The sequence below is a fragment of the Musa acuminata genome, chromosome BXJ1-2 (genome assembly GCF_036884655.1).
Source record: "Musa acuminata AAA Group cultivar baxijiao chromosome BXJ1-2, Cavendish_Baxijiao_AAA, whole genome shotgun sequence".
NCBI lineage: Eukaryota > Viridiplantae > Streptophyta > Magnoliopsida > Zingiberales > Musaceae > Musa > Musa acuminata.
In genome coordinates, this window is record NC_088328.1 from 25,645,542 (window position 1) to 25,673,516 (window position 27,975).

A 27,975-nucleotide genomic window follows, 5' to 3' on the forward strand; every position below is an offset into this window, starting at 1 on the left:
TTGATCATACAACAGGAATTAGGCGAAAAAAACTTCTCGCCATTTATCATTTCTAATGGCACAATGGCATGCTTAGTTACACCAAGTAACCATATCAAAATCATACATACAGTGGCTAAAAGAAGCAACTGCTCCATAATCTCATTAAGAACTGTTATATATATGATCTAGCTAATTTACATACATTGGGACCTCCGGTTATGGAAATCGTGGAATCCAGGATTGTACTCATCTTCCGACATTTTCCAGGTCTAGGTCCTGGTGTCAATCCCAGCCTCAGCATCACTCAATTCTTCATGCCTCTGTTGCAAGTAGTAATCACAGAGTTCCAAAAGCTGATCAGCAAGCGGAGGAATTCCAGGATTTCGGCCGTCATTGTATTTATGTGCATTAAAAGTTATCTGCCAAATATCATGCCTGAAGTCCTCCCTAGTCCTGTACTCCATGTTTCTGACCTTGTCTCTGATGGTGGAAAGGTCCATTGGCTGCTCTATGATGTCAAGATAATCGGGGGCTTCTTTCTTAGTCACAGGTTTAAGGAATAGGTAAGAAACCTCATAATTATCCCTCAAGCTCTCTACGATACTCCCCAAAATGTTGGAAAATTCAACCTGCCAGTAATCAGTGTGTTAAGTGCATACATATAAAACTTCTGTTGTAACATAATGATAGACAGCAACAATCAAGCATTTTCCAAACCATTCATGTTCCATTTTTTTACAAGAACTTTTAACATATATAACTTATAAGGCACTACTTCACTTGCAACCACAATAACTTTGTTACACAGTAACATAGGCCATTTTTCTGAAGATCTATTTGATCCTCAAATTTCTAAAGATCTAATAATAAATAGCAAACATGGTTAATCAACTGGTAAAAATAAAATCCATTGACCCAAAACATTATCCTCAACCTGCTATTTAACTCATCGAATTATTAAGCTGTTTTTTACTTTTGTGCTCAAAAGAGCATGACTGAATAGTTTCTCATTACAACTACACATCTATGACTGTATAAATCAGTTGTTTGAGCACTGGGATGAGAATTAAACAAAAATCAGCTAAGGTACGAAAATCAAAGTCCAGTCAACCTAGGGAGACCAATTAAGTTCCTCATTTTTACTACATTTTGCTTTTGTAACTAACTTCACCAAGATTGCTGCCATTCAAGCCTAAAATAAGCTCAAGCCAGATCAGGGCTGATTGCACTTGTAGGGTTGGACATGGACCCAGCCTATCTAGTAGCCTGTCAGAAAGGGCTTTGCATGAACTTGACATGGACCGGTCAGCATGAACTTCAGCCAGATAATCGGGTTGAAGCCAAAGGCAAATAAAAATTCACACTAAGCTATAAGTTCAAAGTAAAAAACCAAACTACTTCCAAACCTGATTCGGCAGACACATACTTCCCCAAAATTTGGTAGGTAAGATGAATAAGATATTTTAATGATAAACTAAAAAAATAGCACTATGTACATGTACATGAATGATACATTCAATGATTTGATGTTTCTTTATAAAACATTTGAGCTAGCCATTCATCTATCGAACATATGCACAGTGGAAATGAGGGTGGTTAACAGCGAGAAGGGATGAGAGCAGAGAAGAGTTAGCAAAAGGCAGAGCGGAAAGCAGAGCGAGGAGACAGCAAAGGGGCACCTCGAGGCAGCAAGGTACATGGCAAGGCAGTGAGGTTGGCCGACAAGGTGAGGCCCCGAACCAGCGAGGTGAGGTGGCGAGGGAGTAAAGCGAGCTGGCGAGGTAAGCCAGTGAGGCCAAATGAGCAACTCTCTAGGTTACTAGCAGGTCGCATGATTTTGAAACAAATTGTTGGGTTTTTTCCTTTTGCAGACATTAACCCTATCCATTTGAGCCAATTCACTAGGATTTGGTTCAACCTGCAAGTACACTAACTAGCTACCATGAGTTCCATAGGATCAGACGATCCTACATTCCAGATCATGATTATATGTGGCTGCTTCGACTGAGCCAAGCGAGTACTTGGACTACCCAGCGCCTAGGCTTAGGTGCCTGCCTAGGTGACTTCACCAAGTTGTAGTGTAAACTAAACAAGTTAATATTAGTTGAAGATAAGGACAGATGTATTCATGATTTTGAGATCACAATATAAACATTCTTCTTGGGACATCAAAAGAATTACAAAAGAGGAAGAATACAAGTTGGTAATTGTCAAAGCAGAAGAAAAGACTCATATAGCTGATATAGGCCATTGCCCTAGAAGATCAACAGGAAACTAAAAGAAGCGGGCAAAGCATTAAGTACCAAAAGAGTAACACATACATACATCAGTTCCTCCTTTTAATAAAACTATTTATTTCACAAATTATGAAGTTGGTAAAGATAACTTTTTTATTGAGGCAAGGCAGCAAGCTCTATTTTATCCACTCTGTCTAAATCTTTTGTTCTGTCTGAAACATGAATTTTAAATCTTCAAAGAACAGTCAACTGATTGACAAAAAATATCAATGTACATAAAAATAATAGCAGATGAAGTAAATTGAGTTTGACCATATTCAGATAATAAGTCACATTAATCTACAGTGCTTGCACTTTATTCATTGCATGAAATCCACAAGGAATCACATAATTCCACTAAATCATTAAATCATTAGATTCTAACAAATTAGTGAACAGGGAGAAAAAAAAATTTTCATAAAGAATGCAAATTCTAGACAAGAAACAAATAGGTATGAAAATGTGATGGTTTATAGGTATGAACAGTTACAAAACATGCTATATTTTAAGGTCCATTGAACAAATTATGGTTTTATCACCTTTTCTTTTAGAAATACATGTTATCATTTAATATGTTATAACAGAAAAAAGCGATGATTCTATGAATTTTAAGGTCCTTTAATCAGATTATTACCTCTCCTCCTCTACGGCGTTTTGCTACTGGTGCATAATCCAATTGTCCTGGTTCAACCATAGCCCGCCTCTTTGCAGCTCGATCCCTTTCAGGTATCCTTCTATCATTTCTGTAAGGCCTGTGCTCTGACAAGTACTCATCTCTGAAATCTGGTTTCACCGTTTTTTTCTTCTTCTTTGCCTTTCTTAATTCCTCCTTTCTGATTGCCTCTTCATATCTTCTGGACTCGGAAAGTCGCTGAGTCTCTTCTTGCATCCTTCTTTCATCCTCTAGCATCCTCCTAGCTTTCTCTCTGCTTCTCCTTTTCTCCTCCTCCTCCACTGACCTCCTGCCATGACCTTGATACCTTTTAATTGCCTCTCCAGCAAACAACTTGTTCTCTGGCTTTTTTTGCTCCTCATAACTTGACAATTCGGCAATTTTCTTTGTTTTTCTGAAGTCATAGTCCATTTCAGCATCATAGAATTGTCTGGATGGCTGTCTGGGTGGCTCTATGTTAGTATTAACTTTTGGCTGTTTAATAATAATTTTCTTTTTAGGTTGATCTTTCTCTGTGTCAACAGGAGGCCGTATTACAACAGCATGCTTTGGCTTTTCCTGCTGAACATCCTCGGTCTTCTTTTTATTAGATATTATTATCTTATTGATCTTCCCTGTTGATTTAGACTCAATATCTGCATCAGTAATATGTTTATTAAAAGAATGAGCCCCTGACAAAGTTTTCTCAGAAGGCTTGTCGGCTGGACCACACTTGAACTTCACTGGAATAATTTTCCCCTGCATCTTTAATCCTGCCTTTTCAACATTTTCTGATGCTTCAACCTCACTGACCTTGGCCAATGCATTAGATATTGACTTCTTGCTGGGAGTTTTCACTTGAAACTGACCTGCAACATCAGGATGACTAGGTTTCGCGGTAGCACTTTCCAGTTCCGAAGTTTCTGGTTCTTCTCTATACTTGGGGCAGTTCTTATTGGTTCTCATGTGTCCAAGCTGATCAAATACAAAAAAGTCAGTGATGGTGATTCAAGATATTTCACATTGTGCACACGTATCTATCATATACAAACCTGACCACAGGCTCCACAGACAAAACTCTCCCTTACTGGTTTATCACTCTGTTTCTTTTCCTTGAAAACCTGATCCAGCATGCAACTTAGTAAATAGTAATTGTACCAATTAAACTACTAGCCAAAATAAATTTATATACCATGAAAATACAAGTAAACCTGTGAATGTGATATGTATAAGACCAGTAGTTCACCATACATGTAAACCTCTAAAATTATACATGAATAAATCCTTTTTGTCTTTAACCGTACTTACAACAATATAAATGGTAGCCACTGTATTTAGGACAACAAAAATCTAACATCTCCTAGCTAAAAAAAGGGTAACTTTTTATAGAAAAGATGATAAGTACTTGTTTAAAATCTTGGGTGTAAATTACATAAGCAAGATAAAACACTTCGTTAATTACTTTTTCAAGAAAAGTTACAAAAACACTTACATGATCAAATTTCAAACAGAAGAGCAAGGACACAACCAGACAATGTTAGGTAATTCTACCTTAATTCCTTCTTTTGGAGCAACACTTTTTCTTTTTAGTAGTCCAGTTGAAATGTCCTCACTCACTCCATTTGCTTTCTTGGGTTTTATTTTGCCAGGCAAGTTCATCTCCGGATGAAGTTTTTCAACCTGCATAAAATTATTATTTACTTTTCAGTTGGGTAGGATTCCTGCCAACACTTTAGATAGAACATCAACTGAGAGAAAATGACAGCAATTCAGGATATTTTGTTAATACAGATCAAAATGGTCATAAGTCTATCATTAAATATGCCACCAAATGAAGTACCTCCTTGGTCTCTCGCAACATGATGTCTTTGGAAATATATGAGCCATCAGCATGAGATGCAATAATGGTCTGTCCAACTCCAGTGCTAGTTTTTTTGGTAAAATCAGTATTCTCTGGACCTAAATGAGAACCAATGGCTTCCATTCCAGCTGGTTTCTTTTTTTTCTTCTTTATTTCAGCTCCATCATCTGCACATAATTGACAAAATGATGCTAGGCACAAGTGGTATAGTGGTATACTGACTTGTCTGTCTATTTTGTGAGTCATAAATAAATTGATCAATAGAGGATCTAACATAGAGCATACAAGTAATATAGGATATGCTTAGAGCACAAACATGTACATCTTGAACTTCTTCCTCAAACTATCCTCTATCGAAGCAACACTTAATTGTTCAATACTGAAAATGTATTTTATCTCTTTTCTAGTAACTTTGCTTATCCACCTCTATAGTTCTATTTCAACTACATTTCTTTTGCATATATTTCTCGACTGTCCAACATTCAAATGCATATGGCTAACCTAACAACTATTTTCTAACCAGGAACCTTTTAGTACTTATTTTTTCCAATCAATTTCCTACCCATCCCACATTTTCTTTTCTTTATTTTATTTTTCTGTCGGCCCATGGTGTATTCAGGATTACAATACTTAAATTAAATAGAATAAATTTTTTTGACATAAGTCATATAGTCTTTTCTAAATTGCACTCGATGGCATTGGTGTTGTACTTTCAAAGATCAGACATTATCCATGATCATGATGATCATGATCAACTTTAAGAGATGACATAACTTCAAGATGAGACTATGCTGCAACCTTTATTCATCCTTAAACCACCCCAAGAGAAAAACATAAAAGAAAAAAATTGGAGCAACACATGGCAATTCAGAAAACAAGAGGAAAAGTGAAGCACCTTTTCTAATGTTTACACTAAAGTGGCAAAAATGCAATGTAATAATACTTCATTCTTAATTATGCTCCAGCCATCAAGTTATTTTTCTACACTTAATATGGAGTTGTATTTCAGCTTAATGTGAGAATATCCCATTTTTACCAATCATCAAGTCATAGATTGTTTGCATAATAAACAGCACGGTTTTAGAGAAATATTTGATCGTCAAACAGTTGGAAGTAGTATCATAATTGATAAATAGGAACAATTAGAAACTTAATCTACCAGAATTTTAGCCAAGAGGTCAGCATTATTATCTACAAGCATATAATTTGCTACATGTAAGTCATTGTTGCTCTTACCCTCAAGCAATCTATGTATCATAGCTGCTTCAGCTTTGTCATCTTCAATTTCTTCTTCAGTTTGAGTTTGAGATGGACACCTTCGCATTTTAAGACCCTTAACACCATCTGCCTTTTCACCTCTCATGTCGGTATTACCATCATCTTCTTCATCAAATTCCTCAGCATCCAGCAAATTCTCAAGGTCTCCAGCAAATGAATCCAGATCACTGATTGCTTCAGAATCACTGTCATTTTCATCACCATCAGCAGCAGAAAGACTCTGAACTTGTCGGTCCCAAATTTCCTGACATTTTTCTCTAGTCTGCTGTTGTAGCTGTAGAAATGACATCCTCTGCCCACGTGCAAACTTATTTAGTGTTGTGGCATCAACTTTGACTCCTGCTGCAGCCTGCTCACTTGAAAGTTTGCGTACCATAGCAATACGATGCCACCTAGTTAACTTATCAATTTGCTCTTCGGGAACATTGAATTTTAAGAGGACCTACAAGGGAACAATATCAAAAACAAATGTATGGGTTATGTGCAAACTTATAAGATGGAGTAGATGACGAAAAACTGAGCAGTGAGATTACTTCCAGAAAATGACAACAGGGATGTTCTCATAAAATTAAAAAAGTAACAGTCGAAGTTTCAGAAAGCACATTCAATAAACTCACTTTATTGCAAAATTTACATAATTAGCAACTGTCAAAGTCACATGTCTTAGGAAAATTAAAGAGATATTGCTTCATCAATATAGGCTGATCTAGAAGTATATGGCAAATCTAGACAAATAAAAGTGGCAAGGAAAGCTTAACAAAAAAAAGTTGATACATTGAGAGTAGCATATACCTCACGTGCAGCATCCATGCTTAATCTACGAAGATCAGCATCAGTCCCAGTGACTGTTGAACTTCCTCGAGCAGCAGCTGCCTTTTTCTTTGATATTGCAGATGAAATAGGGGGCTTTGAAGTTACACGGACATAGCTAAATCCTAGTCCACGTCCAGTAGGATCACCAACACCAGTAATTTCCAAGCGTTCAATATTTTCACGATCCTAAGAAAGAAATGATAATTAATACAAAAGAATATATATAATCTGGCTGTGGATGACCAACCATCAAAGAAATAATAAAAAGAATTGTTTTTGTTGAACCTTAATTAAGTTTGAAAAAACATTGACCAAAAATAAAGAACATTGTCGAGTTAAACAATCATGATTTAATTATTACCATCATACCTAGCCTTAAGTTTATAATGAATATATATTCAGGGTCAATAATTTGAATTAAAAAATGTAAATGGGACATTAAAGCTTGTTGTTGTATTGTTGTTGCCGTAATTTAAATTAAAAAAATGTCAACTTCACAGAAGTTGCAAGGAACATTTCAAATATCACACAGATACTAGTTCCCACAACTTGTTGGATCAGCATGGTACTGAAATACTGTGCAGTTATTTATATATATTGTCTGGTGTTGCTAAAATATCAAAAAAATAATAAAAATGAACAAAATACCAAGTGGTACCAAGTTGTAAGGCCAATATATATTGGTCAGTATGAACCGGACAAACATATATTTTAAATGTAAAACATTTCATACCAAAGCACAATCAAATCCTAACAAAGATGCATGAATCACACCAAAAGTATGTATAGCAAGGCTATCAAAAGGCCAACCCAGTTTAAAATATGGCCAGAAACAAACACTAGAAGTGTTCACTTAGTTTATGAAGCATGTGCAGGAATAGTCCCATATTCAATAGGCCATATGAACTATGGCGGAGCCACTAAAATTGAAACTCCAAGTTGTCGCTATTTCTTGTTTTTATATCTCTTGGTTATAAACCTTTCCTTGACCTTTTTCATATCTGAAACTGCCAAGCAATACTAAACATGCAATTAAGACAGTCGTCAAACATTAACCCACTGTACACCCTTATTAGCACTTCCCCAAACTAAACCTTTGCCAATTTTCCCCTAACACATAATGGTTTAAATAGGCACTCGGGCACTTGCCTAAGCGCTCGAGTGAGGCGAGGCCTGAGCACCTCAAAGCTTGACCAGGCGACTCTTCAGTGAAGCGTCGCCTGGGCGCTCGCCTGAACCCAAACGCCAAGCACCTCAAGCGAGCGCTCGATTGAAACAAAGCAACCAAACCAGAATATCAAGTCTGGTTCAGTTGAACAGTAGCTTAGTTGGTTCGATTGAACCAACTAAGCTAAATAATGTTACTAAACTTGCACATGCAACCTCCCCGCACGACCCCGAGCCACAAACCCTACTTCGTGCGCAACCGTCGTCTCTGGCGCTTCCTTTACTACTGCCACCACCGCCAATGCACAAGACTGACGCTTCCTCAATCGCCGATGGACCGATCCAAAGGTCTATCATTCGTGCGCAGTTCCCTTCGCGGTTACTGCTTTCGTGTACAACTCCTACCGTTGAGGGAGAGGACCGTAGCTTCCTTCGTCAACGACGAACACATATGAAGCTTCCTTTATCCACGACATCGCCGTATACAGTTGTCGCCGCCATCGTCCAAAGCTTTCTCCTTCGCTACTACTATCGTCCACAGCTTCCTCCATCGTCGCTGTTGTCGTTCGAAGCTTCCTCCACCACTGCTACTGCCTACTGCCATCCGCAACTTCCTTCGCCGCCACCGCCATCGTCCAAAAGTTCCTCTGCCACCACCACCCTCTCCTTCCCCACTTACTACTATTAGGGTTTCAGGATTAATGGTAAGTGTACAAAGCAATTCAAAAGATTCATCAAAAAATTCAATAAAGGATCCTAAAGATCCTAATGCAGTTACTTGCATCTTTTGTGATAAAACTACTAGAGGTGGTATTTTTCATGCAAAGCAGCATTAAGTACAGAACTTTAAGAATGCATCAGCATGCAAGAAATGTCCACCTTATGTAAAAGAAAAGTTGTTGGCTTATATGACTAAAAAAAAGATGCAAATGAATGAATCTTGTAAGATTTTATCCAAGAATAATGTTTAATATATTAGAGATGATAAAAAAGATTATTCAGAAAATATCAATACAAGTGAAAAAATATTATATGATAGAAAAGGAAAAGAAGTCCTGATTGTTAAGAATGATAAAAAAGGACCGATGGACTTATATATGTATCAAGGATCACAAAAGCAACAAGGTTAAGCAGGAGCAAAATAAAGACAAACAAATATAAGTGATGCTTGTGATAAGGCAAAAAGGAGAACAATTCACTAAGGTTCGCAATACCGAATGGTACGGGCGGTACATATTGGTCCGCCAATTGACCGGCATGCGGACTGCCTGCTACCGAGCAGTATCAACCCGACTACGACGAGGCTAGGAAGAAGAGGCATTCGAAGAAGAGGGTGAAGCTTCGAGAAATAGTACCCGACGTCGCCTCCGTCGTCTCATTCTTTGCTACGGCGCCCATTGCCATCACTCCCTCGACGCTGCAGGTCTTTCGCACCCGCTGTCATCGTTCCCTCGACATCGAAGAAGATTCTTCATTCGTTCCTTCGCTGCAATGCTCGGTGCCATCCCTCGACACCGCAGCTATTCGCCTAGGGTTCGAGTGAGCGCTGCTAAGTTATATATTTTTTATATATTTAATATCATTTAAATATAATACATTTAATATCGTTTTAAGCGCACCATCGTTAACTATTTTATATTTCAATGATTTTATATATTTTTTTATATATTTAATATTAAAATTAATTTTAATATTTTTTAAACATACTGCTCGGTACGCTCGTACTGTACCAAGAAAATGTTGCCCACATCGTACCGAGAATCATCTTTTATGAAATCTAGAGAAATGGTATATGAGTTGCTTGGCAAGTTTGTAGAAGAAATTAGTGAACAAATGTTGTCCAAGTTATAACCGACAATAGAAACAACTACGTGTTAGTTGGTAAGATTTATCTTTTTAATTTTTTTATCTTTTAATTACTCTGTCTTCAATTTGAATAGAAGAATTATGTAACTCCTAAGTCTTATCAATTTTGTTATCATTTATCTTAGGTAAATTACTTGAATAAAAAAAACAACACCTATATTGGACACCATGTGTGACACACTGCATTGATTTTATGTTGGAGGATATTGAAAAAATTTCGGACACTAAGACTTGAGAAAGAGCAATCTTTGTCGTTGGATTTCTATAATCATACTGGGGTTTTGAACATGATGAGAGAATTCACAAGCAATAAGGGATTGGTGAGATATGGTGTGAACCAAGTTGCTACTTCCTTCTTAAAATTACAAACTATGCATTGTCAAAAACAAAACCTAAAAAACACGTTTACCTCGGAGAAATGGGTGACAAGCAAATAGGCAAAAGAAGCGAAAGGCAAGAGGGCCAATGATATCATCTTAATGTTGTCCTTTTGGAATCTTATACTTCATACATTAAAGGTAATGACTCTCTTGTTCGAGTCCTTCGGTTGATATATAATGAAAAGAAGCTTGCAATGAGATATATATTTATGAGACTATGGATAAAGCAAAGGAGATGATTAAAAATCTTTAGATGGAAATGAAGAAAAGTATATGAACATATTTGCAATTATTAACGAAAGATAAAATTGTCAACTTCATCATCCATTACATGTAGTAGGATATTATTTGAACTCATTGTTCTTTTATAAAAACATCTCCATTGAGTTTGATGCAAAAGTTATAAATGGGTTATATAAGTACATTGCAAGATTAATTTCAAATCTTGAGGTACAAGATAAGATTATACGTGAATTATCTTTATATAAGAATGTTGATGATCTTTTTGGAATTCCAATGGAGTTCAATCTAGGATAACAACATCCTCATGTATTTATAAATTTATATAATTAATTTCATGTGTAATATGCTATTATTAATAATAAAGTAAATTTTGCAGCTAAATGGTGGAGTCTATTTGGAAAACCCACCCGAACTTACAGTAATTGTCTATTAAAATTCTTAATTTGATTTATAATGCTGTGGGTAGTGAGCGAAACCGGAATGTCTTTGAGCATGTAAGGATCACAGAATATTTTTGTTTCAATTAATCTATTTTTTTTAAATAGATGTATTAATATATTTTTAAATTATATAATATGCTAAATTCATACAAAAAGAAGAAATTAGTTAAAGCATCAACAATTATATGATCTAGATTATATAAAGTATAATTAGGCATTGAAGGCTCATCATGATTTGCGAAATAATATTGATCTAATCTCATTATAGACATTGATGATTCAAATGAATGGTTGGTGAGAGAAATGGGTGTGTGAACTTGCAAGATACCGAAGACGAGCTTGCATTTGAAGATGATAACTTGACATGGGAAAATGTGACAAGAACCTCAGGAGTTGGAGAATTACAAGCATATACAACAAGCTTCGTAACTCGATACGGTACGGTACGTATATATAATATAAAAATTAATATATAAAATATAAAAAATAATATAAAAATACAAAAAGGAGGCGTACGTTGCCTTGGCGACGTCACCTCCTTTTCTTCTCCTCGTCATGTCAGACGAGGAGAAGAACGAGGTCTTCTCCTCATCTGCGACGTTCGGTGAAGACATCGAAGGCCGTATACGTCTTCAACCTTCAGCGAAGAATGCGGCGAAGAAGAAGTTGAGCCGCCGCCTCTCCGTTACCTCCTGGATCAGGATCGTTGAGGTAGGACGACGCCGGATTGAGAAGCGTCGAGGTTCTCCTGATTCTCCCTCTTCTTTAAGCGCCTTTTCCCTCTTCTCCCTCGACACTTCTTCTTCCCTCGCTACAGCCAGGCTGATACCGCCCGATAGCGGGCGACGACGATCAAAATCGATCGTTACCGACCTGTTTCGGACGATAACGATTAAAATATCGACCGTTACCGCCTGATATAGCCTCATATCATCCGATACGGGGCTAGATCAACGGCATCGCCCGGTAGCATGTGGTCCACGTACCGGTCTGCTGGCGGACCGATACGTACCGCCCGATACGGGCAGTATCATTCGGTATTGTAATCCTTGATATACAAGATACATGACGAAGACAAAAATGAGTACAAAAGCCTCAAGTTCATCTCCAGCTATTGTTAAAGAGAAGGAAACCTATTTTGATGAAGATGAACGAGAGGAAGAGAAAGATGATGATATGTTTGAAAATGACAATGTTGCTTATGATGATGATTAAATTTGATGCAAAATTTTATTGTTTTAAGTCTTTTTAACTTTTTTGTTATTAGAAGATGGATAATGTAACTTTGTATTTAGATCTTTTAATTTAATGTCATACTTTTATTTATATAGTCATATTTATCAATTGTATTATATTTCTTTTATATTTTAATATTTCAAAATGCTTCACTTCGCTTGGGCTAGCGCTTAGCGCTTTTTAAATCATTGCTAACACATTACTTTGCTCTAAAATTTTTTAGAGAGATCAATCTCCAACCAAGAATCGTTTATCAATTTTGGAGTAACTCTAACAAAGAGACATTCCTTCTATGGATCCATGTGAGTGTCACCAAGAACTCAACTTTATTGTAGATTGTTTTAGTAAAACATATGCAGTTGTTTAAGGAATCCCTTTAACCTATAAGAACAGTTCCCTTAATTCCTTGAATCCATTTAGGCTGTGCTACATCAGACAACCACATAAAACTGAGAAAGCATTTCTACAAAGGAATAAAAGCATGATCCCTTAAATTCAATATTAACATTAGACTCTTAGAGAGTCACTCTCTAAATCAAAATCCACTTCTTTGAAGATAGAAAAAATATATGAAAATTGTATCTATCAAAAGCTGAATTTTAATCGACAATTACAAGTCATAAACTCATGACTTTAAGGACCAACCTCTATGGACTGGATCAACCACGAGATCAAGAATAGACAAAGACTGTCTAGAATCAACCAGAATTTGTCTAGGTTGAACAATTGTGGTCAATTTCATGCCAAGATTGACTAACCGAGTCCAGTTCAGATCCCAATTACTCAAACCTTACTTGGTTTAGTACAAAAAATTAAAGAATTTTAAGCCACAATTTTCCTCAATATAAATTATTATTTAACAAATTTCACTGTAACAACATTGTGGAGGATTGACAGTCATTTCAAAATCTAGCTATAACGAAACCTCTCACTTGCATATATCCAACTTAAGGCTATGACCATACAACCACCAAAGGATGCAATCTTTAATGGGCACATATAGGTCCACAAAGACAAAATCCTAAGGTCAGTAATGATAAGATTAAGAATGGCCGAATAATTCGAATAGGAATGTTCAATATGGAATTGATTAATAAGTAATTTACATAAATCAAATTAGACCCATTCTATCTGTTAAGCCAAATTGTATGTGTGGAATGACATATATCAAATAAGTCTTGACATCAGATCTACTCCACATAAATCAAATTAGATCCATTCTATCTGTTAAGCTCAATGGTATGTGTGGAATGACAGATATCAAATAAGTCTTGACATCAGATCTACTCCTAGCCATAGCAAAATGCATATGAAACAACAGTGTTTTATGTAATTCACTTAAAGCATATTCATATTTTGTCAGTTTTCAAAAATTCAATAGTAATATAATTATACTGAGAATAACTTGAAGCTTCATAAGTTTATTCATCATCTTAATATACATAATACAACCAAAGTAAGCGAAGTAAGCAGAACCTGATTTGTGCATGCAACAAAATTGCTTGTAAGATTCCATGAAGTAATCTGCAATTCCCTCTCAATGTGTGATGCCCCTGCTAGAGCAATAGCTTCATCAGGAAGTTGATTCATTGCTGCAGAAAGGCCGACAGGATGAGTAAGTCGACTAATCCCCAACTGTTTTAGCCGGTAAAGACCAGATTGCATACTTTCATAAGAGCAGACCTGTTATAAGCAATGAAGTAAAAATAACATCATAGAAAATGACTTCTACACAAAAAAATATTATAAATCAAAGACAAATAAAATTACAAATCCATTTTAAAACAAATGATGGAAAAGATCTAAAGATGAATTCAATGATGCTGACTAAGAGATATATCTCAACCTTTGACCAAAATATATTACCAAAAAGAGAAGAACACAAATAACTCACATTCTCAGGTGACAGAATCCTCCTCAGTTCTTCCTCTGATGGAATGCGAAAATCAACCTTCCTAACCCACAGTAGCTGTCCATTCGATCCCTTCTGAAAAGTTGCACAGTTCAAAACACTTTCAGAAATGACACAGAAGATGAAGAAATGATGCCACGGAAAAGAAGCAACTAACAAAAATGATTTGAGAAAGTTGATGTTATTAACTTGGAAGAAACAATACTTGCTTAACATGATAAGACCGCAGCAACACGCACAAACTTAGTAATACTACCGCTGACCTTTATATCAGCGCAATGTTTCAATCGTTTCCGCACAAAAGCATCGGTCAAGCCAGGGAACTGAGCAAACAATTCATCAGCTCGAATATGAGGAAGGATTCCTGGTTTCTCCTTTGCACGAAATTCCCTGTATACATATACTAACATCCTATTGACAAGATAATTCTGAACAGTTTTCGCTCCTGGAGAAAGCACTTCCATGTGAGGCTCCTGCAGAGAAACAACAAATAAATTTAGCTCGAGAATATAGTTCAAAACAATAAAAATTGATCCAAGACACTCAAATCTAGTCGTTTATTAGAATAGTTGCTGAGTCATTTGTTCTTATTCATCCATTAACATAAGTAACAAGTGATCTGATTGCTAAAATGAAATGGATAGGTAATACAACAAAAGTAATGAAATGGATTGGTAAAACTGCAAGTCTTAAGCATGAACTTCATATATTTAAACATGCACATCTCATTAAATCCTAAGATTTCAAACATGAGCTACATTACACAATTTGCGTCTTAGTGCTCCATGTATCTAAAATTGGTTGCTGAAGCTCATCAAAATATGATTCCCACCAACTATGAGGAACTCATATTGTTCCATGGTAATACCATCATGCAAGATGGTATAACAGAGTTTTCCCCAATCATGAGTGGATCGCAGAGAAGAACCACTGCTTTTATCTCTCACCAAGAGGTTGATAGTGATCGTTCATAGTTCCACCAACATCTAGTCTTTCAATTCAGTAAGAAGAAATGTTCTCAATGGGGGCACTAAAATAAAATAAATGTTCAAAAATTACAGATAAAAACATCTCTTATATTTAGAAGGTAAAATACATAATACTATAGTAAATTGAACTTGAGTTGCTCAACACAGCGAAGAAATTCATAAAGCTAAAAATTCCTGAAACATCTGTCAAATTGAGTTCATCAATCAAAATTAACTGGTAAGAAAAAAGATACAACAACAATGCTCTAGTTTGACATTCAATTAGATTCAAAGACCTTAATAGGTCCCAAGTTATTTAAATTTAGTTGAGTTTATTAATTTGCACTATAAGGGTATGAGTTAACCAGATGTCAAGATAATTGCTAGCAATAAACAAGTATCAATTTAACAAATTCTTAATGACCAATCAGCATCTTTATTACCTATAATCATGAGCTCTTGCCTTTTTCTTTTTTCTGAGTTATCTAATCTTATGACACAGACCAAATAAAATCCTTCAGAATACAATTTCAGTTAGATATTTAAATCCACACAAAACTAAGGATTATGTAGAAGGATTCTTAACCCAGAAATTTGTTGATGTGGTTAACTTGGTGGAGCAAGTCATGTTGAACGCCAAAATGATCAACTTAGACATTTATAAGAGAAACTGATCGTTTGATTGAAACTTAGCTTACTAATAAGCTCCAATGACACTAGATATTCATTTTTAACAAAAGCAAGGAACTCTTCTGCTGCAAGAAGTCAGAACATATGTGAATTATATTTTAAGAAATAAAAAAAGGCGATGGGTACAACTGTATTCCCTCTTTCTCTTTAACTTTCCTTCTTCACCTTTCCGCATTTTTTCCCCCTATTCTCCTATTTTTGTCTTTTAGTTTTAATTTCACTCAGAGTACACAACACCTTCTGGTTGCATTTTTCTGTTCAGTCTAATCAAACTTGCTGTGTTTCATACTTGCCATACAACAATATTAGACCACTTTAAAAACAGGTAAATGTAACTCAAAACCTAATGTTGAAAAGATAATAATCCTAGATGGCAGAGAAAACTTACTTGCTGTCCAACAACATATAATTTATCAATCCGTCGAAGAGAAAGCATCCCCTTTGCTGAGCGAACCAACAGAAAATCTGTCGAAGACAACTTGTGAGGAAATACAGGTGCCCGATACATGTTTGTTTCAAGGCATGTTTGGCTGCATCCAGAGCCAATATCTCCAAGAAATGGAGACTTATCAGCAGGATCAAGAGTGAGCACAGTCCCCAGTCTATTGTTGCCATTCCGCAAGGATGAAGCTGTTTGATCGCCAGGTGCAGTTTTCTGATAATAAGTGCAGAGTCTAGCACCCATCCCAACATTTCCTAGAAGCAATGGTCTCTCTTCACAATATCTAAACATATAAATAAGAATGTCAAGAAAAAAAATCAAGGCAACATAATACTAATCTTCAGTTAATGAGTAAAGGATGGCTATCCTTATATATGAAGCAAAATTCAAACATCTAAACAGAATGAGAAACAGTCATCCAAAAGAAGAGAAAAAAAGGAACCGAGATAAGATTCCACAACAGAGCACATAGAGCAGACAACTATCCAAGCAAACTTTGAAATCTAGTATTGCACAGGTATCAGGATCTAGGATCTTAGGGCCACTTACTCCAAAAGAAAGACATGTCCATCTTTTACAGAGAGTTCAGATTTTTTTTTAAATGCCCCAGGAGGTCGCAGAGGTCTGTTTTCTCCAGGCAATTTTTGTGCCTTTGGCCACAAGTATATCCTAGTGCGCACAAGATGGAGCACAGAATTTGGCCGTACATCTTGCGCAGCAACAGTCATATGATCCTCTAGCTCTCTTCCAGAATAAAATACCTTAAATTTTTCTGATGGTTTAAGATCTGCAAAATAATCAGTTAAGGTTAGTGGCTTATAAAAAGGTTTGAAAACCTTAGCATTTAATTAGTGACTGAGAACAGCAGTATTAGCATATCAGAGATACAAAATAAGTCAAAAGAAAAATAAACAACATCATGACCATCGATTGATTTAGTGCATAGCATACCCATGCCAGCTGGCACTAATATGTTAAGCTTACAGTACATAGATATAGTATGCCATGTACTAGAATAGGTTCCATGCCTGCTTTTAACTGCAGCTTACTCCTAGGCACATCACAAATAAGAAAATTTTAGTCAAATGTCTTGCTGAATACCAGTCAAAGTGGGTGTGGCAAACCCTACTAGCGTACAATTTTTTTCAGGTATTTTGGATTCCTCATCCTCTTGGAGTTCTTTGTCTGCACAGGGTTCTAAAAGGACATAACTATATTTCTTCAGATGGTTGGATTGACTGAAAGCTGATGTGGGTTATAAGGTTTTATGATATGCAAATAGCTCCATTCGCTATCATTTGTTTCAAGACTATATTCCACTTGTAATCTTTGGCATCACCAAACTGATTGTCTATATCACAATTGGCACATTTAACTAAGGATTGCAGTTTTAGATACTGAACCATGCTGGTTCATGACCGAACCACTGCAGATCCTCGTCATTCTAGCATACCGACACATCACATGGTATGCTAGCATATAGTACCATATACCATGGTACCAGGGGGGAGGGATGTGGAGAGGAGGGAGAAGAAGAGGAGGAGGAAAAGAAGGAGAAGTATCGGAGGTCCTATCGCTCTGTTAGCCTGCTCAATAACTCAAGGCTGTTTCCACAGTCCATTTGAAGCAATTTGAATATGCTGTTTTATTATCAAGGAATGTTAATATTGTTAAATGGAGCTTTCTTTCCAAAAACAAAAACAGAGAAGCTCATTGTCTGGCTAATACTTATAGAGTCCAACAAAGACCATTTTACAGAGGCAATGATTTCTCTCAGAACATTTTGTAAATCCTGCAGTACATATGCATACTGCTAAAACATGAATAAAGTAGTGTTTCCTCAAAAGAAAAAAAGGAAGAAAAAAGCATTACTCGTATACAAGTCAAAAAAACACTTAAATCCTTGATCAAATTATCAAGCTCAAGGCAAACGAGACTAACCCAACTTCTTAGACGCTCGCAATTTGACAGCTGATAAAGTCTCCTCTGCATTAACATGAAGCTTTATTGCTTTTCCCCCTAGGCTAATCAAAACCACTTTCATTGATCCATGGAAGCAAGGTGGACCTTGCGCTTTAGCAGCAATTGCATTATTATGAGGATACCATAAGGATTTTGGCCTATGAAAATTAGCAATTTCCTTACTGCAAAAACATCAACTATTATATTTGAGAAATCGATTCTAAAAAATAATGAAATCAAAATGATAAAAAAAGATTACTTCAATTAACATATGCATCACGTATAATCATTATTTTCTAGGATAAGCATATAACAAAATGATGGAAAAATCATCTAGATTAATGTATGCAACTCATATAATCATTATTTTCTAGTAATAAGACTTTTATTATTATATAACAAGGATTGGATGCATTTAACTGAAGCAAGATACTAATAATGAAACATGGTATAGTAGAAACTACGAGATAATTCGAAATGGTGGTGCTTTCTTTTAGTCGGTGCAAGTCAAGTTGACTAACATGGCAATGAAGTAAACATCAGTCAAATCCATATTGTGAATTATATTTGCTATTTAATGAGTAAATAAGCAGCTAGTGCAATCTATCACTAATTATAATGAAAATGACTCTAGCATGTAAATTATCACCTAAAAATATGCTTCATTTCTTAAAGTATGACTGTAATATACATCTCTAGTTGATATGTATACTTTTAATGCAGGATTCATGTTATTTATATTAGCAAACTAAATGGCTTATATTGGAAGTAGAGTACCATAATCTTTGAGATGTAGGTTAGACATTCTTAAAATCAAAACCATACAACAAGAGTATCAGAAAGAATAAACATCTAAAACAAAATCACTGATCACCCGACCTTTCTGCATATTATTGCCATTTAACAGCTCAAAAGAGTAAATATGTCCTAGTGATGAAGAAGCCACAGCTGTAACCACTATAGTGAAATAATAGCAAGGTAACACATCATAGAGCATCAAGCAGGAAGCTATAAACCATCAATTACAAATCATACTAACTGTTAGGTTGTCCAAATTATATTCCACAAAATGCTATTTATGATGTTCGTGATCTCTAGAAATCAAATTAGCATATATCGAATAGAAAAATTAAAGCATATGGCTAATGAACTTGACACAACTTTTAAAGATACAACTATAACTTCTTTGCTATCTAAAACAATGTGTAAATGAAATAGTTCATTTATGCCTTCTATTGTTCTCCTTGATCTTTGTGTCAGCTCCTGTAAAATACCTTGCAAAATGGAAGATAACTGTAACCACTAGTTAAGTTTCACTTTTAAAAGAAGTCACATGTCAAAAAAGAAGATACATGTAACTTCTAAAAGAAGTTACATGTCTGATAGATAAGCGAATGGACCATGCTTACCCTCAACTATATACAGATATTTTTTAAAAGAAGTTACATGTCAAAAAATAACAGTAAGAAAAAATTAACCCTTTTCACATGGTTTCAAGAAAACAAAATCTATTGCTACAACAGTTTGCAACAGCAAGATAACCAAAAAGGTGGAGCTTGTTCTTACTAGCTCAACTTGGGCTTCATAGTCTGCAATTTCAAAGCAGGCACTGAATGCATGACTTTTAAGCTCAATAGAGTACGCTTTTTAGCATGTGACTTTGTTTGCTGGGATGTTTTCCTATTTGAATAATATTTATCATTAGAGATATTAAATTGACCAGCAGATGCCATTCCCTGACTATGAAGATCAAATGAGTCCTCCAAGAAAGACTGGGAAGAACGGTTTATCATCATAGCACCTGCATGAGAGCGAAGGTGGTCTCTTGCATTGTTGTCTAAAATCTCAAAGAGCATTTGATCATCTTGAAGGTCAAGAATAAGCTTTGGCTTGGGAATGTCCTCATCAGAATCCCAGATGACATTATCTAACCAAGACCCCTCTAGTAATTCCTTATTCAGCAAGGAGAGTTTGTTCAGACGTCCCAAAGCACCACTTTTGCATACTTCCTCAAACCTATTCTGGGTCATGGCTTCAGGAGAACACAAGATATCCCTTCTAGAAACTAATTCTGACACATCTGATCGTGATGGGTAGTTCGCTTCATATGATTGATTGTATCTTGAAATTGAGAAATTTCTGGAACCAAATGACTCCACCAAAATGAAATCCTTTGGCATATTAACATCCTGCTCAGCAACCTCAGCATCTCGCTGCAAAAATTCTTCTGATTTAGCATCATTGTTGGCTTCAACATCATGTTCAGTTGCTACACAACTCTCTGAACAACCATGACTAGCTTCAGGTGAATTACCCCAAACAATGTCATTTTCCCAGTCAAGCTGATCAAAAGGATAAAGGTCTGGACACACCGAAGATTTCCTCAGAAACATATTCAAATCAATATCATCCTTCATTGGCTGAGCAGAAAGAAACAGGTCCTTGTGTTTCTCATCAACACCAGACACTGGTTCTTCGACAAAATCATCAAAATCGACATGAGTAGAACCAGAATTCTTGGCATTGCTTAGATTTTGAGAAGAGCTCCTCAAGAAGGCCTCCTCATCTTCTTCAACAATATCAGCAACATCCAAGGTTCTTACACGCTCTGGAAGTTTTTAATAATTAAATAAAGTTCAACCAGGTTAAGTAAATGGAAATAGTCATTCAAAACCAGAGGACAAACCAAAAGAACACATATAACTAAATAAAAACAATAACTAAATAAAGACAAATTCAAACAAGAACAATAATGACATTGTAACAGGTCAATGCTATAAAACTGATCAAAGTTCCATGATGACCTAATGAAGATAAAAACATTGGGAAATAGCAGTTAACTATCCAGGTGTTCAGAGTAACAGGATTGTAGGAAACAATCTTGATTAAAGAAACGAAAGCAAGCACACAGTCTGCAGTTTGCTAACACTCTGGTTCACACAAAGTGAAAGATATTAGAGTTTTTCTATTGCAGGAAAAAAAATTACCAGTTGCAATATCAAGCAAAAATTTAACTACAAAATCTAAAAAATAGATTTGGTTACTTAAGGAAAATTTTAACACAATTTTAACATTAAACTTTTTCTTTCTGAATTTACTTCTGATCAAGGTTTCAAATAACAGTAAGACCGGTAAATATCCACCCATGGTTACCAGTCACCAAGGATCAGTGCTAGACCAAATCGGTTATTACCGATCAGTATTCAATATTTATTATTTTCTGAGGACAGCACGTGTTACAGGTTCGTGTACCACTCGTATATTGGTGCTGTATCGGTCCAATCAGTTGCCAAAGCTAGTACCATTTCGGTATTTAACATCGTATCCTTAACAAACCAATAATTAGAGAAGAAAATTTTATTCTAGCAAGCTTTCTTTCACTTAATTTCTGAAGGTATCATACAAAGCATAGGTGTTACAAAATTTTAAAAGACTAGAGACTGTTACCTATTGGGCGTTTCTGATGAACCTTTCTTTCTGGTTTTCTTGCAGGTTCGTGTCTACCAAAAATTTCAGAGAACCTCAATATCACCATACCATCCTCAATGCATAGCACAGGAAGCGATGTATCACCATGAGATTCAATCTTTTCTTGTTCAACGACAGGTTCCTTCCAAAACATGCAAACAAGCAGAAGAAAGGAACAATAAGGAGGCCATTGTGTTATAGCAAACATATAAAGCTGAACTCAGATGATATTTAGATCCAAGAGCCTCTTGAAAACTCCTATATGCTACGCATGTAAATATGTTAGGTCTAGGTTAATTTTGTAAAGTAAATCAAAGAGTTTGAGACTATTGTAATTAAAGAACCTCAGACTCAGAAATATCACAAGTCTATGATACCTATGATTTACTTACTAAATTAATGTAAGCACTGTAAATCATAAGCTTTTAAAGAAAAGAAATTGACAAAAGAAAATATGAAAGGATTATTAATGCCTCCAATATTAAAATGTGTAACATAACAGCAAGACATAGATGGATCACCTCTAGATCACCCAATTCAAAGATATCAACATCTTCATCCGAAGACACAGCAGAGGCCAAGTTGTCATCTGAAGGAACCTCTTTCACTAAAATCAATTCCGACTGTTCGGCTGAAATAAAATAAATGGAATTAAATACAAAGCAGAAACATTAGGCCACTGTACAGGTTAGGAGAGAACAGAATAGGATGGATCACAAAGCAACAAGAAAACCAGTGTGCTTAGGAGTCTAGGAAGGGTCAAAGTATGTAGCCTTATACAAACAAAAAAAAGTTGTTTCCATGGCAAACTCTGGTCACATTGTATGCAAAGGAAAAACTATATAGAGGCACCGATGATTGCCCTCTGCATTAGCCTAAACAGGCTTTAGTAGAAATTATGACATGTTTGGACCATGATCAGTCTCAGATACATTTCACACCAGTCAGCAAAATAGTCCAACCAGCTAACAATGACTATTAGTCCACTCATAATGCATGCAACTAAAGCAAGAGCCTAACATCCTTGCTCAGACTGACTGGACTAGGCCAAACCACTTACACTCTCATGCAAATATTAGATAATGGAGCAGGTTTGGCACCTCAATCTCCATCCTTTGATATTTGGATACTCATATCTTCAAGGGATTGTGAACATGCTTTATCAGTTAGCAACATATTAAAGTAATTTATTAAAACACAATACCTGCAGATACATTCAATGAATCAGCAAGAGAACCAAAACCAACGAAACTCTCCTTTTTGCAATTGTCGCTTTGAACAAATACTAGTACTTACAAAAGAGTGCTATAAGTCCTACAAAGTGAAATTAATTAATAATTTTAACACAGTTATTCCAATATGAATCAGAAGTGACAAAAATAATAAATGAGAAAGATGTGATCAGGAAATATCAATGAGAAAGTAAGAAAATAAGGTTTTTTTTTTACAGGAGGATAGTCAAGGGCATCTAAAACAGTAACAGATAATGTTGGATAATAAGAGAGGTAACACCAACTGATTTCTCTTCTTTTGACTAGGGGAAAATCAGTTAATTCCAAAATCAAATACATTGCATAGGTGATGTCTATCTCTATTTTCTGATCTTCCCTTTGATGCATAAAAAGAAAAAGTTCATTTGATTTGCTGTTGTCTTTCCCAAGCTTTCTATGGCTGCTTAGGAAAGTAATAGATGCCATAAGGGTTCCAACCGAAGATTCCCACACCAGATCTAATTTGAATCCTAAACCTTCTCTTTGCCTCCCACAGAAACTGTGCTTCATCAACATGTAAAAGAAACCAAAACTAAAATGAAAATGGCTTCCAACCTGTAAATCTGGAGATTCTATAAATTAACACATTAAAATATAATAGATAAAGAAAAGGCAGAGAAAGTCCTCCATGACATGACTTAGTTGATTATTCAATTACATGCTCTGCAAAGTAAATTTAATCACATTTTATTTGTAAGATGTGCATAACACACAGAAATACAGCATAAATGTACATAAACGGAACTTCAACTATACACAATTTATAAAACAAACATAAAAAGCCGATAGGCAATATAGGAATCATGAGAAGTAATAATACAGAAACAGGAAGTATAACCTGATGAAGCAATTATTTGAGTTTCAGTCTTATCTTCCACTTCCTCATGTTCTTTCACAGTTTCTTCATCCTCATCATAATTTTCTTCATCAAATACAGAGGCCTTATGGTCCAAAGAAACCAATAATGAACTGGAGGAGAAATATTCTTTTTTTGGAAGCAAGTGGTCTTCTTCTGTGGTGGCTTCAACCTCTGGCCCATCATATTGTTCATCAATGTCTTCGTAATTGATAGCATCTTCAGCCTTCTCATCATAATCTAAGTGGCAATGAAAAACAACCTGAAATTAAATTGCTTGAAGTGCCAGTTTGGATTCCACTATAATGTAAGAAGAAGTCATCCCTTGGACATCTTACTGGAAAATCTGCCCCTTCAGCCAATGAGCGACAAACATATGCATATGTGATGGTACATATTTTTGGCATAAACATACATAAAAATTTTCATTTATTTATAATTTTTTTCAGGTGAATACCTGTACTGAACCTATGCATAAAACAATATATAATTTTCATGTATATGTGTTAAACGATTACCATACTGTATCATGTGGCATTTATGGATTCACAAAAGTCATCCATCACTATTTCATTTCGGATACAACTTCTGAAACTCAAACGATATCATAAAAACAAAATAGGTTTATAAACAACAAGTATCTCAAGTTGCAACAATGTTTAAAAAAACCCAACTCCAAATGTTAAAGATGTATCAAAAATTGAAATCTTTATTTTTCCAGATAACAATCTAGAAATTTGTACTCAAAAGTTTAAAAGCTTAAAATTTTCAACTATAAAGCAACAAACAACTGCAATGAGAATGGAACGTTTTACTTGTCCTGGTGCCAACAATAATATTTTCCAAAAAAATCAAACTTTACAAGTTATTATTCTTCATGAAGACTGACCTTGTTCAGAAGAAGCATCAGAAGGTGCTGGTGATGATTTAATTAACTACAAAAAAGAAACAATTTCAAAGAAATACACAGCAGCTTCAATTGATCTACACCAACATGATTACATGATTAATCACAATGAGTGATCTCCAATATTGAGAATGGAGTTGGGAAGCTTACATCAATGTCAGTAAGAGATGGACCAAGCTTGTCAGCCAATGCAGAAAGATGCTCCTTTGCATCCTGAAAAAACGAAATAATCATTCCATGTTTCATATTGACTGCCTCTAAGTGAAAGTCAATATGATATTAGGATCAATAAAGAAAAAGGTGTACATATTTAGATACACAATAAATTAACATGAAAGATCAATAGAAGCTAAAATGCACAGGCAAAAAGCCTAAAAATCATACAAATATCCAAAATGGGCAACGATGATGCTGAAAAAATTAATAAAATATGTCACTGTCTTCTCATGTTTAAAGTTAGATAAAAATAAAATGTTAAATTTGCAAAATAAAGTTGTCTGCTATGGTCTTGTGGAGTACCAAAATCATTCCTGGTACTTGTTACATCAATGTGAGAAAAGCAACACCTGGCAGCATCCCGATTGTGTGACAAGTCATTAAGTGTATAAAGCTATTAAACCAAAGAAGTCAACTTCCTCAAAATTCAGAACTCCATGTTTCTTTGATCATTAAAAATTCATAAGGTATAACAGAAATATGAAGACACAAAACAAAACAATGGTCATCTGGAAGAACATAATGAAATCTCAAACCTTCATTACATTACAATAGCAACAAGGAAAAAAACATCCAGTAGTCAATCATCAGGAGAAAATCTACTGGTTAAGTTAAGATTTTTATCACAAATAGACATAAAACCCTTGTTTGCCATTTAATAGACCTACTTATATGATTCATCAATATGAAGTCCAGGGTTGATGACTGAAGGAGACTTGACAAGGGAAACTTGACCAGCAACCCAACCCTATAGCTATGAAAATTACAACCTCCACTATCAGATAGTGAAAATCTTAGCATGACTTAAAAAGTTAGACACCCTTAATAGTCATCGGAATAAAACTTGTGGCTAAAAGCAGCTAACTTGGTTCCCAAAAAGATAATGATAGTAACAAGACTTAAATAAGGATCGTGATTGGTCATGACAAATTTGTTACATCCTGGGTCCTATAACTGGTTTTCAAAGAATGATAATCAAGTCATTAATCATTCTCTTTTTTTCCAAGCCAAACTTTTAGTACATTTGCATTCATCCCTAACCACAGAAAGAAACTTTTATTTACTCAAATTCTAATATTCCTGATATCTATAACTAATAGAGAGGATCTATTACTACAAGCCTGCCAACAGCTGTTGCATAGTGCTTTAGCAATATCAGATGTTTATGGAACCTAAATTCATAAATAATAAATCTTGTGAATGGTAAAGGCATGAATGAGGTTCTCCACCAATCTTGCCATGTATATTAAGTTCATATCTTCAAAACGATATCAGGATCAAGCCTCCAGCCTGTAAACATTCAATAAGAAAGAGATGCACTGATTTCTAAAATTGTTCGAAAAGTTCTCTAGTTTTCTCTGTATGGACTATGGTCCTCGTACCACTAGTGAACAAAATTATGTTCAGCCAAATACTATCGACAAACATTAGCTTAGATAAACTTTTATGTTATTATTCAACTGAAGACATCAGAAGTGGGCATTGTTTTCATATGTTCACTATCAACCAAAGATTCATATTCACAATAAAACTCATGACCCATGTTCAAGCATAGACAATGCATTCAATGTAACAGATAAAAATTAGATACTCCAGAACCCATCATAAAAACTTCAACTACTATTGAATCATAGAACGGTGAGTCATGCAAGTTCAACACCAAGATTAATAAGACTAATCAAGAAGATTCCATAAAGAAAAGACAAAAGAAACTTGTTTCTTCCATGTGCTATTAGAACACATACAAGCAAAAAGATAGAATTAGGGTAGGCATTATTGTATATCTTTGTAAGAATGAAAGTAGACCAGCTTCTGACCATGAGCATTCCAGTTTCATCTTAGAACTGGCACTCGTGGTGTTCAAGACAGTAAAGTCAATAGAGGAACAATGGACTTGGAAAAATCTACAAGTTACTGCAGATACAAGACCCAATATATGAGAAAAAATTTTCATCGGCATTTATGGTTTTCTACAATGTTTTCTCACCTACGTCCATGGGCCATAATTTTCTGAGTGTTTAAGTTGGCACATCAACTTCTGATGATAGAAAATGGTGTTATATTTAATCATTCAAATAATTATGCACTGAACAATACTAAATTACACATTTGACAGCAAAATTTTTGTTAACCCACAAGAAGTGATGTATTAGATTAAAATTTGAGAATATCATGACCTGCAGACCAAGCTGAGATCGACAAATTTTATCCATGTTTCTTCAATTATATAACTTCACCAAATTCAGCATGAACTACTATTACTCGAGCAAAAAAAAATCAAGAAAAGATAGAGTCACCTCATCAAGATAATCGACATCTAGATCGCCAGAGTTGTCAACATTTCCAAACATAAATCCCAATAGTCGATTCTTCCCACCAACCTCCTCATAGTCCTCTTCATCATCGTCATGAGTCATCTACCGATCAAAAATATAGGAGAAGGCAAGCGACAGTGTTCAGTAATGAAAAACGGAAGGGGTGTAGTTAGGGATCAAGAAGGGGAGAGCGCATGAAAAACCGACAGAATTGGACGGAGAGGGTGGTAGTCATGATGGGAGGGAGGAGCGGAGACATATCGTACCAGAACCGGAGGGCTGGGCGGCGGGGACGACAGCGGCAGCGACGGGCGACGGGCGACGACTGGCTCGAGGAATCAGCGGGGCTTGGCTTGAATTACCATTCTATCGAAGAGAAACGATCGATACAAAGACTAAAGATGTGGGGACAAAGAGGAAAGAGTCGAGCGAACCCTAGAATGGGGGAGAGCGTCACACAGACCAGGAGAGAGACATAAGATCCGCTCCTCCGATGAGCGTGATATATAGTGCCGGTGAAAGGTTTGACGGCTATGATTTGATCTGGAAATAGGGAACGATCAGGTGGAAGCAAGTCATTGGGGTCACGAATCTTAAGGGGGGGCGGAATTTGAAATTTCAAACATAGCGGCTTATTACGCACACGGATTAGATGGATGATGGCATGATGATGTCAGGGAATATATTTTCATAATCTCAATAGTATTTTTTTTTTCCGTTGATCAAAAAGTTTATTTTTTAAAAAATTAAATTATCCCTCAACTTAGTTTTCAC

General features: G+C 35.6%; 1 protein-coding gene across 2 annotated transcripts; it reads right to left on the reverse strand.

The window, feature by feature from the left end:
• On the reverse strand, positions 1–27,607 carry LOC135605115 (transcription initiation factor TFIID subunit 1-like). Of its 2 annotated transcripts, XM_065094836.1 has the most exons (21): positions 27,468–27,607; positions 27,184–27,303; positions 24,821–24,883; positions 24,653–24,698; positions 23,746–24,003; positions 22,158–22,267; positions 21,616–21,778; positions 19,735–20,776; positions 18,148–18,350; positions 16,756–16,993; positions 16,153–16,489; positions 14,370–14,579; positions 14,089–14,181; positions 13,671–13,877; positions 6,842–7,048; positions 6,008–6,491; positions 4,751–4,938; positions 4,462–4,590; positions 3,963–4,031; positions 2,893–3,885; positions 1–611 (listed from the first exon to the last, which is right to left on the reverse strand). In XM_065094836.1, the coding sequence occupies exons 2-21, from the start codon at positions 27,301–27,303 to the stop codon at positions 252–254; spliced, it is 5,520 nt and encodes a 1,839-aa protein (XP_064950908.1). In that variant the 5' UTR covers positions 27,468–27,607; the 3' UTR covers positions 1–251. The 2 variants fall into 2 exon arrangements, with proteins under 2 accessions (XP_064950908.1, XP_064950911.1); XM_065094839.1 differs by lacking the exons at positions 23,746–24,003; positions 24,653–24,698; positions 24,821–24,883; positions 27,184–27,303; positions 27,468–27,607 and adding an exon at positions 22,841–22,873.
• Positions 27,608–27,975: the final 368 nt, after the last annotated feature.

Excerpts from the sequence above, each read along its gene's own strand:
- LOC135605115 (XM_065094836.1), bottom strand. The coding sequence starts at position 27,303 with ATGACTCATGACGATGATGAAGAGGACTATGAGGAGGTTGGTGGGAAG. Across the intron at positions 24,884-27,183 it reads ATGTCGATTATCTTGATGAG|GATGCAAAGGAGCATCTTTC; the intron begins GTGACTCTATCT and ends TCGTTTTTTCAG. Across the intron at positions 14,182-14,369 it reads AACATTGCGCTGATATAAAG|AAGGGATCGAATGGACAGCT; the intron begins GTCAGCGGTAGT and ends GCAACTTTTCAG.